General features: G+C 39.2%; 1 protein-coding gene across 21 annotated transcripts in view; it reads right to left on the bottom strand.

Annotated features, from left to right (window-relative positions):
• Positions 1–1,615: 1,615 nt before the first annotated feature.
• The window catches only part of NFASC (neurofascin), a 129,123-nt gene continuing 117,281 nt past the window's right edge, over positions 1,616–13,457 (bottom strand). For 9 of the 21 annotated variants that reach the window (XM_075853764.1, XM_075853766.1, XM_075853767.1 and 6 more), the window contains 3 exons: positions 10,047–10,178; positions 8,103–8,172; positions 1,616–4,125 (listed from right to left, as the gene is read on the bottom strand). In XM_075853764.1, coding sequence (XP_075709879.1) covers positions 3,894–4,125; positions 8,103–8,172; positions 10,047–10,178 — 434 coding nt within the window. In that variant the 3' untranslated portion in view covers positions 1,616–3,893. Of the gene's footprint in view, positions 4,126–7,674; positions 7,687–8,102; positions 8,173–10,046; positions 10,179–12,603; positions 12,760–13,457 lie in introns of all 21 variants that reach the window. The other 12 variants (XM_075853758.1, XM_075853755.1, XM_075853754.1 and 9 more) reach the window with 3 other exon arrangements.

The following is a 13,457-nucleotide window of genomic DNA, read 5'->3' as shown; positions in this document are numbered from 1 at the left end:
CTGAGCCCTGCCGTGGGTCCAAACAGCCGTTTATTATTACATATAGGGTATTACTGTAATCAGGAGAAATTGCTTTTCAAATGTCGGGGTGTTTTTTATTCTTTTTGCCTTGTAAAAATTGATAATTTCTACGTTTTATTGGAAGTACAGCAAAAAACATGTGGGGTCAAAATGCTCACTATACACCTTGATCAATTCCTTAAGGGGTGTAGTTTGCCAAATGGTGTCTTTTTTTTTTTTGGGGGGGGGGGGAGTTCCACACTGTTTTGGCCCCACAAGACCTCTTCAAACCTGAGATGGTGCCTAAAATATATTCTAATAAAAAGGAGGCCACAAAAGCTACTAGGTGCTCCTTTGCTTCTGAGGCCGGTCTTTCAGTCTATAACCACACCAGGGCCACACCTGGGATATTTCTAAAAACTGCAGAATCTGGGCAATAAACATTGAGTTCCATTTCTCTGGTAAAACCTTGTGTTACAGAAAAAAATTGATTTTCTAAAAAAATAAAAAAATATTTAATTTATAATTTCACCTCCACTTGCTTTAATTCCTCTGAAACACCTAAAGGGTTAAGAAACTTTCTAAATACTGTTTTGAGGGGTGCAGTTTTTTTTTAAAATGGGGTGACTTATGGGGGTTTCTAATATATAAGGCCCTCAAAGCCACTTCAGAACTGAACTGGTCCACAAAAAAAATTGGTTTTGGAAATTTTCCTGAAAATCTGAGAAATTGCTGCTAAAGTTATAAGCCTTGTAACGTCCTAAAAAATAAATAAAAGGATGTCCAAAATATGATGCCAACATAATAGGACTTTTGGTAAATGTTAACTAGTAACTATTTTGTTGTTATTACTATCTGTCTTACAAGCAGATACATTTAAATTTAGAAAAATGCAAATTTTCTCTAAGTTTTGGTGTTTTTCACAAATAAATACTGAATTTATCGACCAAATTCTTCCACTAACATAAAGTACAATATGTCACGAGAAAAACTCAGAATCGCTTGAATAGGTAAAAGCATTCCCAAGTCATTACCACATGAAGTGACACGTCAGATTTGAATAAATCGGCTGCGTTCACAAGGCCAAAACAGGCTCAGTCCTGAAGGGATTAAAGGAATGGGTGGATTGAAGCACCAAGAAAGGTTATCACACTTGGCGCTATTCAGTTTAGAAAAAGACCAGGGAGCGATCTAATTACAATGTACAGATATATAACTGGACAGTACAGAGATCTTTCTAATGATCTTTTTACACTTAGGCCTGTAACAAGGACAAGGGGGCAACCTCTACGTCTAGAGGAGAAAAGGTTTTCCCCTTCATTACAGACGGAAATTATTTACTGTGAGAGCAATGAGACTATGGAACTCTCTGATGATTTCCTATTCTATAAATAAATAAATACGTTAATTGTATGATTTCTTATTATATAAATAAGAACGTAAAAAAAAAATACTAATATAATGTGAAACATTAACATGACTCCTGATGTTTGCTAAAGAGTATGAGTAGTTCTTTATATTCTGTAGACTGGAAGTCAGGGTTCTATTTCTGGATTGCACTCACTGCAGTAAGTAGTAATTCCGTCAGTAACATAATACTAGTTTATTGCGGTCCATGCAATTTGCTCATCATTTTGGTAAGGCACCTCCGAGCTACTTTCATTTGTATAATACAACAGTTCTTCCCATCATGAAAAAAAATGCTCAATCATTACTCATTATTTAATCGTAAGCAAAAAGAAAAAAAAAAGAAAAAAGAGGAATTTATTTCATTGTTTTACAGTGATTAAAAAAGACAAAATGAGGAACAGACAATAGACAGATATAAACTCATTAGTGACGTTCATGCAGTTCTCTGCTCGCTCTAAACAAACAAAATAAAAACATTAATGAAGGTTCAACAGGAGATTCTTTTGCGAAAACACTGATATCTCATTTTTTATGATGGGCAAGACTCTTCAGCATCTAGGAGTTAACCAACTGTCCCATAAGAGTGTTTATCTCATAAAATATGACTGGCAAAGAAAACCCATAAAGAAATAGATGAGTCTCCACATGACGCACTGTGGGCTTTCTCTTGTTATACAATTAACCCTTTAAGTACCAAAGACCAATATGGGCTACCCAATCCTTATAATAAGAGTCCAGTATACAGTAGGCTTGTGGTTAATGTACAGTGAAGATATAAATATATTAGTGTTTCCTTTGAGTGTTTTTTAAATATGGATATAAGTCGATATTTACAAGTCATACTCAAAACAAAAGATATGAAGGAATCTTTAGTGCAAAAGGGGAGACAAGTCAGAGTGTGTGTTATATAAATCGAGAGGTTGGGGCATCTACGTGTGACTACACAATGGATAGGATTTGTTTCTGGTGATTGTTAAGGCCAGATTTGGCAAAGCTTCAGGATACAGCTTTAGATATACTAAGGCAGTGCCAGCTCCCCTTAATATGTACACACTCTGCCAAACCTGATATGTATTCACAGGTACAGCAGTGGAAGTTCCAGCCTCCTCCTTGCACACCAAAGGCATTATTAGCTCAGGTTCAGCAGGGATAGCACATCTGTAAGTCCTATTTTCCTTGCACCTCTGCAATGAATTGACACACATATAACAGCTGCACAGCAAGGGTTCCATACTATCCTGGAAAACACACATTCATATGTACACATATGCAGCAGCAATGCCAACATCACACACATTCTCTAGGTGTCCTTACTGTCACATTCATCAGCAGTGCCACCTCCAATGTTACAAACATTCATCCTATTCACAATCATTCACACATATCCTGGGTGCTGCAAGGGGCAGGCATCCATTGTCAGTGATGGCTCCATTCCACCCATTCTGGCGCCAGCAACTACTATTTACAAAATCAAAAAGAGGTGAAAGCTGGGTGATCTTAAAAAAACCAGGACATGAATGGACAGATTTTCTGCATAGATTGTTAGTGGCACAAAGAGTAAGGATGGATATACATAATGGGGACATTTGTGTCCTTAGTACCATTTCCTGTGTTGCCTAATATCCGCCGGTAACTGTGTGGCTCCACTCATAACCTTCCGGCAGCCAAATAATTGATGGCAGTGAGATATGTAAAGGAAGCTACAATCAAAGGACAACAGCTCCATGATGTTGGGGGATGTCCAATGGCAGTGCCAGGCTCCCACAAGCTTTTATAGCAGTGAGTTCAATACTGTCCTGATGGTAATGGTAGTGAAGCAACACAAATTCGGAGTGCCTTATTGCCCTAATTGGTCTATATTACAGAACACCCTGGAGCACAACAAAATAATTCACATTCAAAATAGGAGGGAGGGGAAAATTAATAGTTAACATGACCTCTTTTCTAGATGGGGATTAGTTAAAGAGGTGTTTTAGACCACCCATCCCATTGCTTTATCACATTGTAAAGTGAAAAAAATATGTTCCCTTCTTCCCAACCAGAAGTTGTGACCTACTGAGGCAAAACCATGATTTCTAGGTAAAGATGGTGATTCTTCTTTTCCTAGAATGAATCCTGTATAGAGTCAACATCAGATAGCGGACATTATTAGGTCGCTGTCTTCCTCCGGTAGAACTAAATGGAACTAGTCAATAGATTGCAAGGCATAACTAAGGGAGATGTCCCAGTCGGTAATACTGTGTATGTGGCTTGGACAGATATTGCAGCAGCTGTAGAAGAGGATAGCTGTCCATGATTCCATGTCTCTTGGTTGTTTTCTCGACTGCAGATGAGGTTGTTATGATAGTATAAATCTGCACTGGAGAATGTTTCCTAGTGTAATCTAGCCGGGTGGAAGGGGTATTTATGTTCCCAGGAGAGTTTCAGAGAGGCAAAGACATGGAGGTGGTAGTATTTGAGACAGGATGGGAGGTGGCAGTGTCCTATGCCAGGGAATATATGGCATTGACCGGTGAGGTGGCTTCTGAACTTTCATTACCCTCAGTCTCATCCTTGTCCTTTTTAACTGTATACTGCCCTATAAAAGAGCCATCTTCATTGAATTGTCCTTCTCCTCCTTCACCATAATCCACAAGACTGTCATCACTCTCCTGTTGCTTTATAGTTCCATCTATTGAAGTCTGGCTACCCTGAAGTGGTTTGTTGTCTTCATCACTAAAAAAGAACAAGAGGTAAGTTTTTAATAAAAAAATGTATAACAATAATAAAAAATAAATAAATTTAAAAAAAAAAAAAAAAAAAAAAAAAAAAAAAAAAAAAAAAAAAAAAAAAAAAAAATCGAAAAAAAATATCGAAATAAATAAATAAAAAAATAAATAAATAAATAAATAAATATATATATATATATATATATATATATATATATATATATATATATATATATATATATATATAAAAGCAACGCTAGCTGGTATAAAATATAGTATTGGGCAACAGAAAAATAACCTTTACTTTGGCACAGGCACATTGACCCCTGGTAACCTTGTAGAACCAGAGACAGAATATATTAAATGAGTTCCAAGCTTCTTACCCCTTCACAGTCTAGAACCCTAACAATACAACTGAATTTATACAATACTTCAATATGCTTGCTGTTGTCCTGGTGGTTGCCTTTCAAGTAATGATCTTTTATGCAGTCGGATGAAGAGTAAGAGCTTCCGCTGAGCCTCTCAGTATTAAAGGAACCAGGAAGACAGTACAATGCCCAACACCCTATGCTTGGCATTAATTGCAGATGGCCTACAGTGCTGACATGGCAAATTGTATTTAAATGCACCTAATCTGCTGAGTTCTGCTGTTTATTTTTTGGCATGTAGAAAAATGAGACAATGCAGTGGTTTGCAGACGCAGTAATTGGGAATTGAAGTGCTGGACAATCCCTGAAATCTGGCAAGCCTGGAACAATGTGTGACTTTTTGGTCTACATGAGAGTGTATACGAATATAATATATTTTAGAATTAATATCAGTACTCTGCAGCATACTTCTGTTCTGACCTATGTAATGTACAGATTTCTTTTTTCTGTCAGTAAATGAAAACATGTATGCGAACATCCAGAAACTGAGAACTGTAAAGAGCTAATATTTCAGCAAGAACTCAATAGTAGGGCGGCGAGATGAGGTGAATCATTGCGCCCATCTGCGCCGTGCTGCTGACTGCGCAGGCAAAGGCAAGAACAGGCCTATAACCTGAGCAGCTCCATTCATTGAGGGAATGGGTATAGGTAAGTATTCATTTTATTATTTTTAGGTGGCACTTGTACTGTGTGGGGGCACTTAAACTGTGTGTGAGGCACTAAAGGGGCACTATGACTGTGTAGGAGCAGTAAGGGGGCACTATTACTGTGATTCTGGCACTATTACTGTGTAGGGACAATAAGGGGGCATCATTACTGTTAAGATGGCACTAAGGTAGAACTTTTACAGTGTAGGGGCATTATTACTGTGTTGGGGCACTATTACGGTGTGCGGAAACAACGGGGGCACTCTTACTGTGTGGAGGACTAACGGGTCACTATTACTGTGTTGGGGGCACTAAAGAAGCACTAGTACTGTGTGGGTCACAAAGAGGGCAATATTACTTTTTGGTGAACAAAGAGAGGCAATATCACGGCGTAGGGAACAAAGGGGAGCACTATAATTACGTGGGGCACAATTACCATCTGGGTCACTATCTGTTTGGCACTATTTTTGTAGGGTAACTATAGATACAGAGGCAGTGGGGCCTCAGCAGACACAGTATTGGAGGAAGCAGCAGGAAGGTACTGTTAAAGGGGTAGAATGATGGGAAATTTGTGTAGAGGGTGGGGAATAGTTGGGGAGGGTGCAGAAAAAGCGAGGAGCAAAAAATGTCTAGCAAGCAAATACTGCAGAGATGGGAGAAGTCGCCGTGGAGGTCTGGGCCAGATAAAGAAGAAACAGGAAAGTGAGCGACTGCAATCAGAGAAGACATCACCTGTGAGTCACTGGATCTGCAGACCGGCTTTTTAGAACTAGTATGTGGCACTATATGGTTACTGCATGGTGGTAATATTGGTCTTTGTATAGTGTTTTTTATTTAGTAACAGTATGATGGTATTATTCATATAATGTGTGGTCATACTGTGGAGGTTTTATTTGGCCCTTTTTATAGTGGTATTACATGATAATTGTATGACTGTATTATTAAGAGGCTGTGGCCAGTACAGCATACACTGATCAGCAGAAAATACACCTGCCTTTCTACCCAAACTCCGGCAGCCACATCCTTTGCACAGTTTGCAATAATAAGATCTATGAGAATGGGGGAAGTGCACAACACTCCAAGTCTGGCCAAAGTTTCATAATTGTGAAAATGCTGCGTATGCCGCTGGATGTCACCAAGAGAGCCACAACAACTCTGAAAAGTGACAAAGAAGGTACCACAATTGGCACCACAAACATTGCAACCCACCAAGCACATACCATACCTACTGTCAAGCATGGTTGGTGGCAGTATCATGCTGAAAAGATGTCCCTCTGCAGCAGGCTCTAGAAGGTTGGTGAGGGTACATGTTTTAATTAATGTTGTAATCTACAGTGAAATTCAGGAGGAAAGCCTGCTGCAGTCTCTAGAAAACTGTGACTTGGGGGAATATTTATTATCAGGCAAGAAAACCCTAATAAACATAGAAAGCAAAAGCTAAACAGGCATGACTTAAAATATCTGTATTGCGGATTCTGATTTGGAGGGGTAAAGGTACGTATAAAATTTTTATATAATACAAAGGGAAAAAATATACACATACAGTTTTCCCTCTGCTGCAGTCAGTACGGGTTTTTTTTTTTTTTTTTTTAAAAGATCAAAACACAAACCCCCACACACACAACAAAAAAAGAATGACACAAAAGACTGAAAGAAGGCACAGACAGATCTACAATTCATTGTTTTTTTTATGGCACATTTGTGTAGCAAGCTGTGCTACTGATCCATGCACCCAGAAAATGACATAGCAGTCCACAGGCTGCTCCTTGCATACTCTGCTTTCATCCATGCCCTTTTATTAGTAAAAACTGGTACAGTACGCAGCGGAGGGAAGAACTCACAAGTGTGCGTTCCAGTATGTGTAATACTTAGGTTATTTCTAAAAGCTGTAGATATATAAGAACGTTTTTCTACTAGGCACATTAGTCCAATTTAAGTTAAACAGATTAATGTTTATTACCACATTATGCTGTACTTGGTTGACATTACAAGTATTAATATTGTTATTATATTAGGTTAACAGTAGTTTAAGGCCTGAAAGGCAAAAAGGATTTATCCTACCTTCCGAAAAACCTTCATGGAACAAATGGACACATGAGAATGTTTTAGGAAAAGAAAAGACAGGGCCATAGATGATAAAAAGAGATGACAGACATGTGGGGGTGGGAGAGAGAAGCAGACACTGTAATAATAGTAAGAGACACCATGTCGCTATAACAGAATCTGATGCAGGGTTGCACATAACACTGTGGCATATGAAAAATGTATGTCCCGTGACAGTAAGCACAGTTTAGGTTGTTAGGTCTGAAGTTTTTGCTATTAGCATCTTTTGGCCAAGGATTTCAATGGAGAGGCACCAATGTGTCCCAGCCATTCTTAGAATTTGTCCATATATTTAATTGATTATTTGCGGATATTTCAAAGAGGTGGCTGTCACACACAAAGCACAGAGGGTGACACATAGGCAGTGACGTCCCTCACCTGTGCTCCTTCCTGGGTAGCGAGTGGGAGACAAAGGCACAGACGTTACATGCACAGGCCGGTCTGGGACAGCGATGGAGGACTGTCCTGTGTGTGACACTGTGAACCGGTGTGTTGGGCACTGAACAAGTGTGACATTGAAATACTAAGGAACGGTGGCATATTTATTTAACATTTTGTGTATATCAGCAATATCTGATGTATTACATGCATAAAATAATATGAGGTTTGTAAATAACAATCTAAAGCAAATGTGACAGTATGTCCATGTGTGTATTCATGGATCTATACATACATTTAAAAAAGAAAAAAAATCTATATGTATGTTGCGCATTTACTACTAAATATGTATATACAGTATGTATTTGTTTATGTATCTCTCAATGTCTTGATACAGTATGTTACACTGCATGTTATTCTTTTATTACCTGTAGTCAAATGAACCATCTTCATCTTTTTGATCTTCCGTTCCTAGAGCCACTTCTTTCTTTTCCCTAACTGAAGGGTATAAACAAAAAGGTTGCTCTTATATTTGTGGCACTCATAAAATAGATCTTGCAATTTTTATTCAATAGCCCAATCCATTTATATTATGGAACAACTCTCTGCTCTTTCAGATTGTATCTTACTCAATAAATGCTCAGTCGAGCCAATTACAACTAGTTAATTTTAATGTCCTTTGAAGCTTTATTACTCTAAAAAGCTACAATTATAGTACAACTTTTTTTTTAGGGTCCACTGACGATAAGCTGATCTTAGATGGTCCCACTGTTGGAACCCCCAGCAATCAGATATAAACTGTGTGGGAACCCAACAGCAAGTATTCCACTCCTATGCAACACCATCAAAATGTAGCATTACTCAGTTCCTATTGAAATCAATTGACTGTCAATGTAATGCATACAACTTTCGCTTTGTAGCCACTCTTCGCTCTGGCTAATAGATGTGTCCTGAAAAGGGAACCTCTAATTAATTTAGAATTCTTTTATAGGGTATTTGAAAAGCGGTCCTCTTAAACAGTTGTGCCACATGGTGCCAGACAAGGTGGATAGAAAATCTCAGAAACTGCCGATCTGCGTTTACACATAACAGCTTCCACAGCTTACAAGAATGGTGTACAAAAAAAACACCCAGTGAAAGTAAAAAATAATAGGACTGGGAGAGGTCAGAGGAGAAAAGTCAAATGGACTCCAGGTGACAGCAGAATGACAGTAATGGAAATAACTACATGTTACAACACAGGTATTCAGAGGAGCACTTTGAAGAGAAACACCACACTCGGTTCCAACCCTGCCAGCTAAGAGCAGAAAACTGAAGCTGCAGAGAACACAGGTTTACCAAAACGGCCAAAGTTTACCTGGTCTGGTGAATCTAGTAAGGTTTGAATTTTAGAGTAAACCATATGAACCTATTAATCCATCTTGCCGTGAGTCTATTTGGGCTGTTGGTGGTATAACGGTGTGGGAATGTTTATGACACACTGCTTTTCCCTGCGTTATGCGTTATCACGCATCCCACATAAACTAGAGTCTACGGAGGAATGCGTGAAGCGCAAAAAAAATAGGACACGTCCTATTTTCTCACGGACCCTTCACACGGGCTGTTGAAACAATGGCCATGTGAACAGCCCCATTGAATTACATAAGTTTGTGTGGCGGCCGTTGTTTTAATGGCCGTCACACGGACGTATAAAACGTTCGTGTGAATAAGGCCTTAGGCCTTATTCACGCGAACATGTCTGTATTGCGCGCGTAAAAAAACGCAGCATTTTTCGGGCGTTGCAGTTCCGTGTGGCATCCGTGTACGGTGCGTGTCTGCGTTTTTTACGCGCGTATGTCATCCGCATGTCATGCGCTTTCTACATCAGCAAAAATAACTGAAGGGGGTGTTTTTTTTCCCCTTCATCAATTCTTTAGCAACTGGTGCGTGAAAAACACAGACAGCCCACGGATGACGTCTGTGTGCTGTCCGTTGTTTTCACGCCCCCATTGACTTCAATGGCTGAGTGGTGCGCAAAAAACTCACGGGAATAGGACATGCAGTGAGTTTCAAGCAATGGACAAAAGCTGCGTGAAAAACACTGCATATCTGAATGGCCCCATTGAATTGCATAGGTCCGTGTTACGGCCATTTTTTAACGTGCATAACACAGACGTGAAATACGCTCGTGTGAATAAGGCCTTAATGAGTATACTCATTTTGCTCACCGTGTGCATTACTTTATGGCCTCATGCTATCCTTTTCTACAGGTTACTTCCATAAATGGGGGTTCTACCCATTGCTAAATAAGTGTACCTAATAAAGTGGCACCTGCTAAACATGAATGCTTTAGATGCATATTTATATATAGCTTTGAAATATATGCCCCTTACCTGGGTACTTTCCTCCTCGACTCCTCTTGATGAAGCAAACAATTAATAAGATGAGCACCAGAAGAGCAACCGCACACATGAGTCCAATGAACCAGCCCTGGGTAGCAATGTCCACTTGGTTCTTGGTATAAGCTGACGGAGAATAGCAGAAGACTGATTACAAAAGAGCTCAGCATATCAGACAAATAGAGGTAACACTGATGACACGTATAACAAAAGAACACAGAATCAACACATAGAGAAATAAGTAGAAGCATAAAAAATAAAAAAAATCTGTAAAATCACAGATTTGTGGAATACTGATCCCCCAACCTTGTCTTTCAAGCAACCCAGATACTGCAGTCTTTTTAGGAGCTCTATACAGCATAGAAGTTGTCTACGTATGAGTCAATCAGGCAGATTCTCTGGAGCTCATGTGAAGAGACCATGAAATTCAGTATTTTGGGGGGCTGTTAAGGACCAGAGATGGGAAGTCCTCAAATTAAATATTCAAGAGCAAGAGGAAATCAGAGGAGAACAGTTCTTAACCAACCAATGGAATAGAAAAACATCTACTGTACATTCATCTTGAGCAACAAATCAACATGAAAGATGATGAATTATGTACAAATCTATGGAGGCACAAAGTTCTTATAATCACTTCAGTTTCCAAACATTACATAAAATAGATGTCACTTCAACCTGCTCATATTGATCGGAGGAAGATTCCAGGTGACGCAAAATAAAACTGGCCATATACTATACAAATTTTACATAAGATTGCTAGATTTAACAAAACCCAAGGCCTCATGCACACGACCGTAGGGGTGTGCACGGCCGTGCTTTGCGGCTCGGAAGGCTGCAGAGTGTCACCCACGGACCGTCTGCCAATCGCGGGCCGTGCATTAATTTCTATGAGCCTGGACTGCAAAATACGGCCGTAATAAGACATGTCCTATCATTTTGCGGTCCAGGCTCCTGGGCAATGCACGGACCGTGGCAACCACGGTCGTTTGGATGGGCCCATTGAAATTAATGGGGCCGCAATTAACCCGCATATTTTCGGGTGAATTGCGGCCGCAAAAATACATTTGTGTGCATGGGGCCTTAAGCTTGTCCGGGTGACAGCTATTTCTTCTGACTTCACCATAAACGTTTGCGCTTGGCTGAGCGTGCAAATCCAATATGACTTATCCTTCTTTTCCCTGACATCTGCTCTTGGAGGATAGTTGGAAGGCCACCATACACATTAGATCGTAATTCGATCTTGCGGAGATCTTCAGATTCAGACGACTACTTTTCTTGGGTGTTTATAATAGATCCTATGAAAATATATACAGATGTAGCAATCCTAATCTTGACTCTAATAAATTGCTGCAGCGTGATATCGCATCACTTAAGTCGTTGATAACCATTGAAAAATTCTGTATCAGTATCAAACAACACATGAATGATGAATATATGACACATGCAAAATCATAATTGTTTTTCAAAGTCTTTAAACAAATTGCCCTTTCCCATCTCCTACAGTGAAAAAGATCAGAACTGGTCAGATTGGGGGGGGGGGGCACATTTTACCATCCATCGCTAGTTTAAATCTAGCCGTATAAAGTGCAATATTTTAGGCCGTATGTGATAGTAGGCCAAGAACTGAACTGTCTATGGCCCTCAGCAGCAGTACAGCGTTGCACAGTAATTTTTCTATATGTTGGAGGATTTTGCAATTATGTGATCATCTCTCGCTCTTATTGAAAAAAGGATTAGGTTCCCACTGATGCAAACTAAGTAGTCTGAGAAATTGACATGTTTTACTGACTATGTATTGGTGAGACATCTTACTATATTAGTCAAGATGCAAACTCTGTAAAAAAAAAAAAAAAAAAAAAGACAACAAATGTCATACAATACATTACTGTTTCTTCACTTTTGAATATGCTCATGTGAATATACTAGATCTTCTGCTAATCTTGTGAAGAATCTCTGTATACGGGCATTTCTTTTATTTAAAGGCACGGAAATTAAGTTCAAATGCTTTTTATGAAGAATAAAACATTTAATCTCTCTTAAAGAACTGCCCATGTTTAGCAGGACGGTGCTCTAAATGTATCAGTTTTATCAGGAATAATTACATAAAGACAGAACTTAGAAAGACAACAACCATGTTTATCATCCCTGAACTGCTCAGCAAAAACACATAGAAGTTTATGTACATTAGTGAAACAACAGAAGAAACACAAAAAAAACCGAAAAGGTACATGAGCACTTAAAAGCATAAGCAACAAACGCTAAATATTCGGAACGATGTCGCCAGCTTTTGTCAAGAGGTGGGTTGCGCCTCACTGCAACATTGAACTTTAATGTTAGAATTACCATTCAATAATCTTTCATTCCACGTAAAGTTGCAGCAAGGATATGCTTTTATGTTAATTTATACACCTCTCTCTCAAGTTTAACTCTTAAATGATCTACAGTATGTCAAATCAATGGCGTTGCTGACAAGATGCATCTTTCATACAAACTGGACGTCACTTTGAAGATAAACAGGTCTGTGCTGTTACAGAAAATATAAATCCCTCACCTGAATTGGTCTCGAAAGGCACAAATGGGCTGGTGACCAAGTGGTGCTCCTGGGAATAAACCCGTACTCTGTAGGTCATCCCAGGGACCAGATCAGACAGTTGAATTGATGTAGGGGGATGACCCCTAACAGGAACAGTTCTGCTCATGTTATTACCTGATAGGAAAGAGCTGAGGATGAATGTCGTCTGACTTGACAATAAGGAAAAGGGAGGCCAGAGCAAATGTTTCATGCTAATGAATCGCACACCAACATTCATATACATAGTGGTCGTGATCATAGAACATTTTTCATAAATATAGTCTCACATGAATCTTTCTCTATAGCATTACACATATTGCATACAATTTTTTTTAATCTGGGTATGGAAACCACCACATCATCTAACAATGCCAATGCTCTAAGCACTCTACAATGCTCTTGTTCCACTCTACAATGCTCTTCTTCCACTCAAAGCACTCTACAATGCTCTTGTTCCATTCTAAGCACTCTACAATGCTCTTGTTCTATTCTGATCACTCTACAATGTTCGTGTTCCATTCTAAGCACTCTACAATGCTCTTGTTCTATTTTGATCACTCTACAATGCTCTTGTTCTATTCTGAGCACACTACAATGATCTTGTTCCATTCTGAGCACACTACAATGCTCTTGTTCCATTCTGAGCACTCTACAATGCTCTTGTTCTATTCTGAGCACACTACAATGCTCTTGTTCTATTCTGAGCACACTACAATGCTCTTGTTCCATTCTGAGCACTCTACAATGCTCTTGTTCTATTCTGAGCACACTACAATGCTCTTGTTCTATTCTGAGCACTCTACAATGCTCTTGTTCGATTCTGAGCACTCTAC

The sequence above is a fragment of the Rhinoderma darwinii genome, chromosome 2 (assembly GCF_050947455.1).
Source record: "Rhinoderma darwinii isolate aRhiDar2 chromosome 2, aRhiDar2.hap1, whole genome shotgun sequence".
In the NCBI taxonomy this organism is placed as follows: Eukaryota; Metazoa; Chordata; class Amphibia; order Anura; family Rhinodermatidae; genus Rhinoderma; species Rhinoderma darwinii.
The sequence above is the reverse complement of the archived record's forward strand: the minus strand, read 5'-3'. Positions and strand labels throughout refer to the sequence as shown.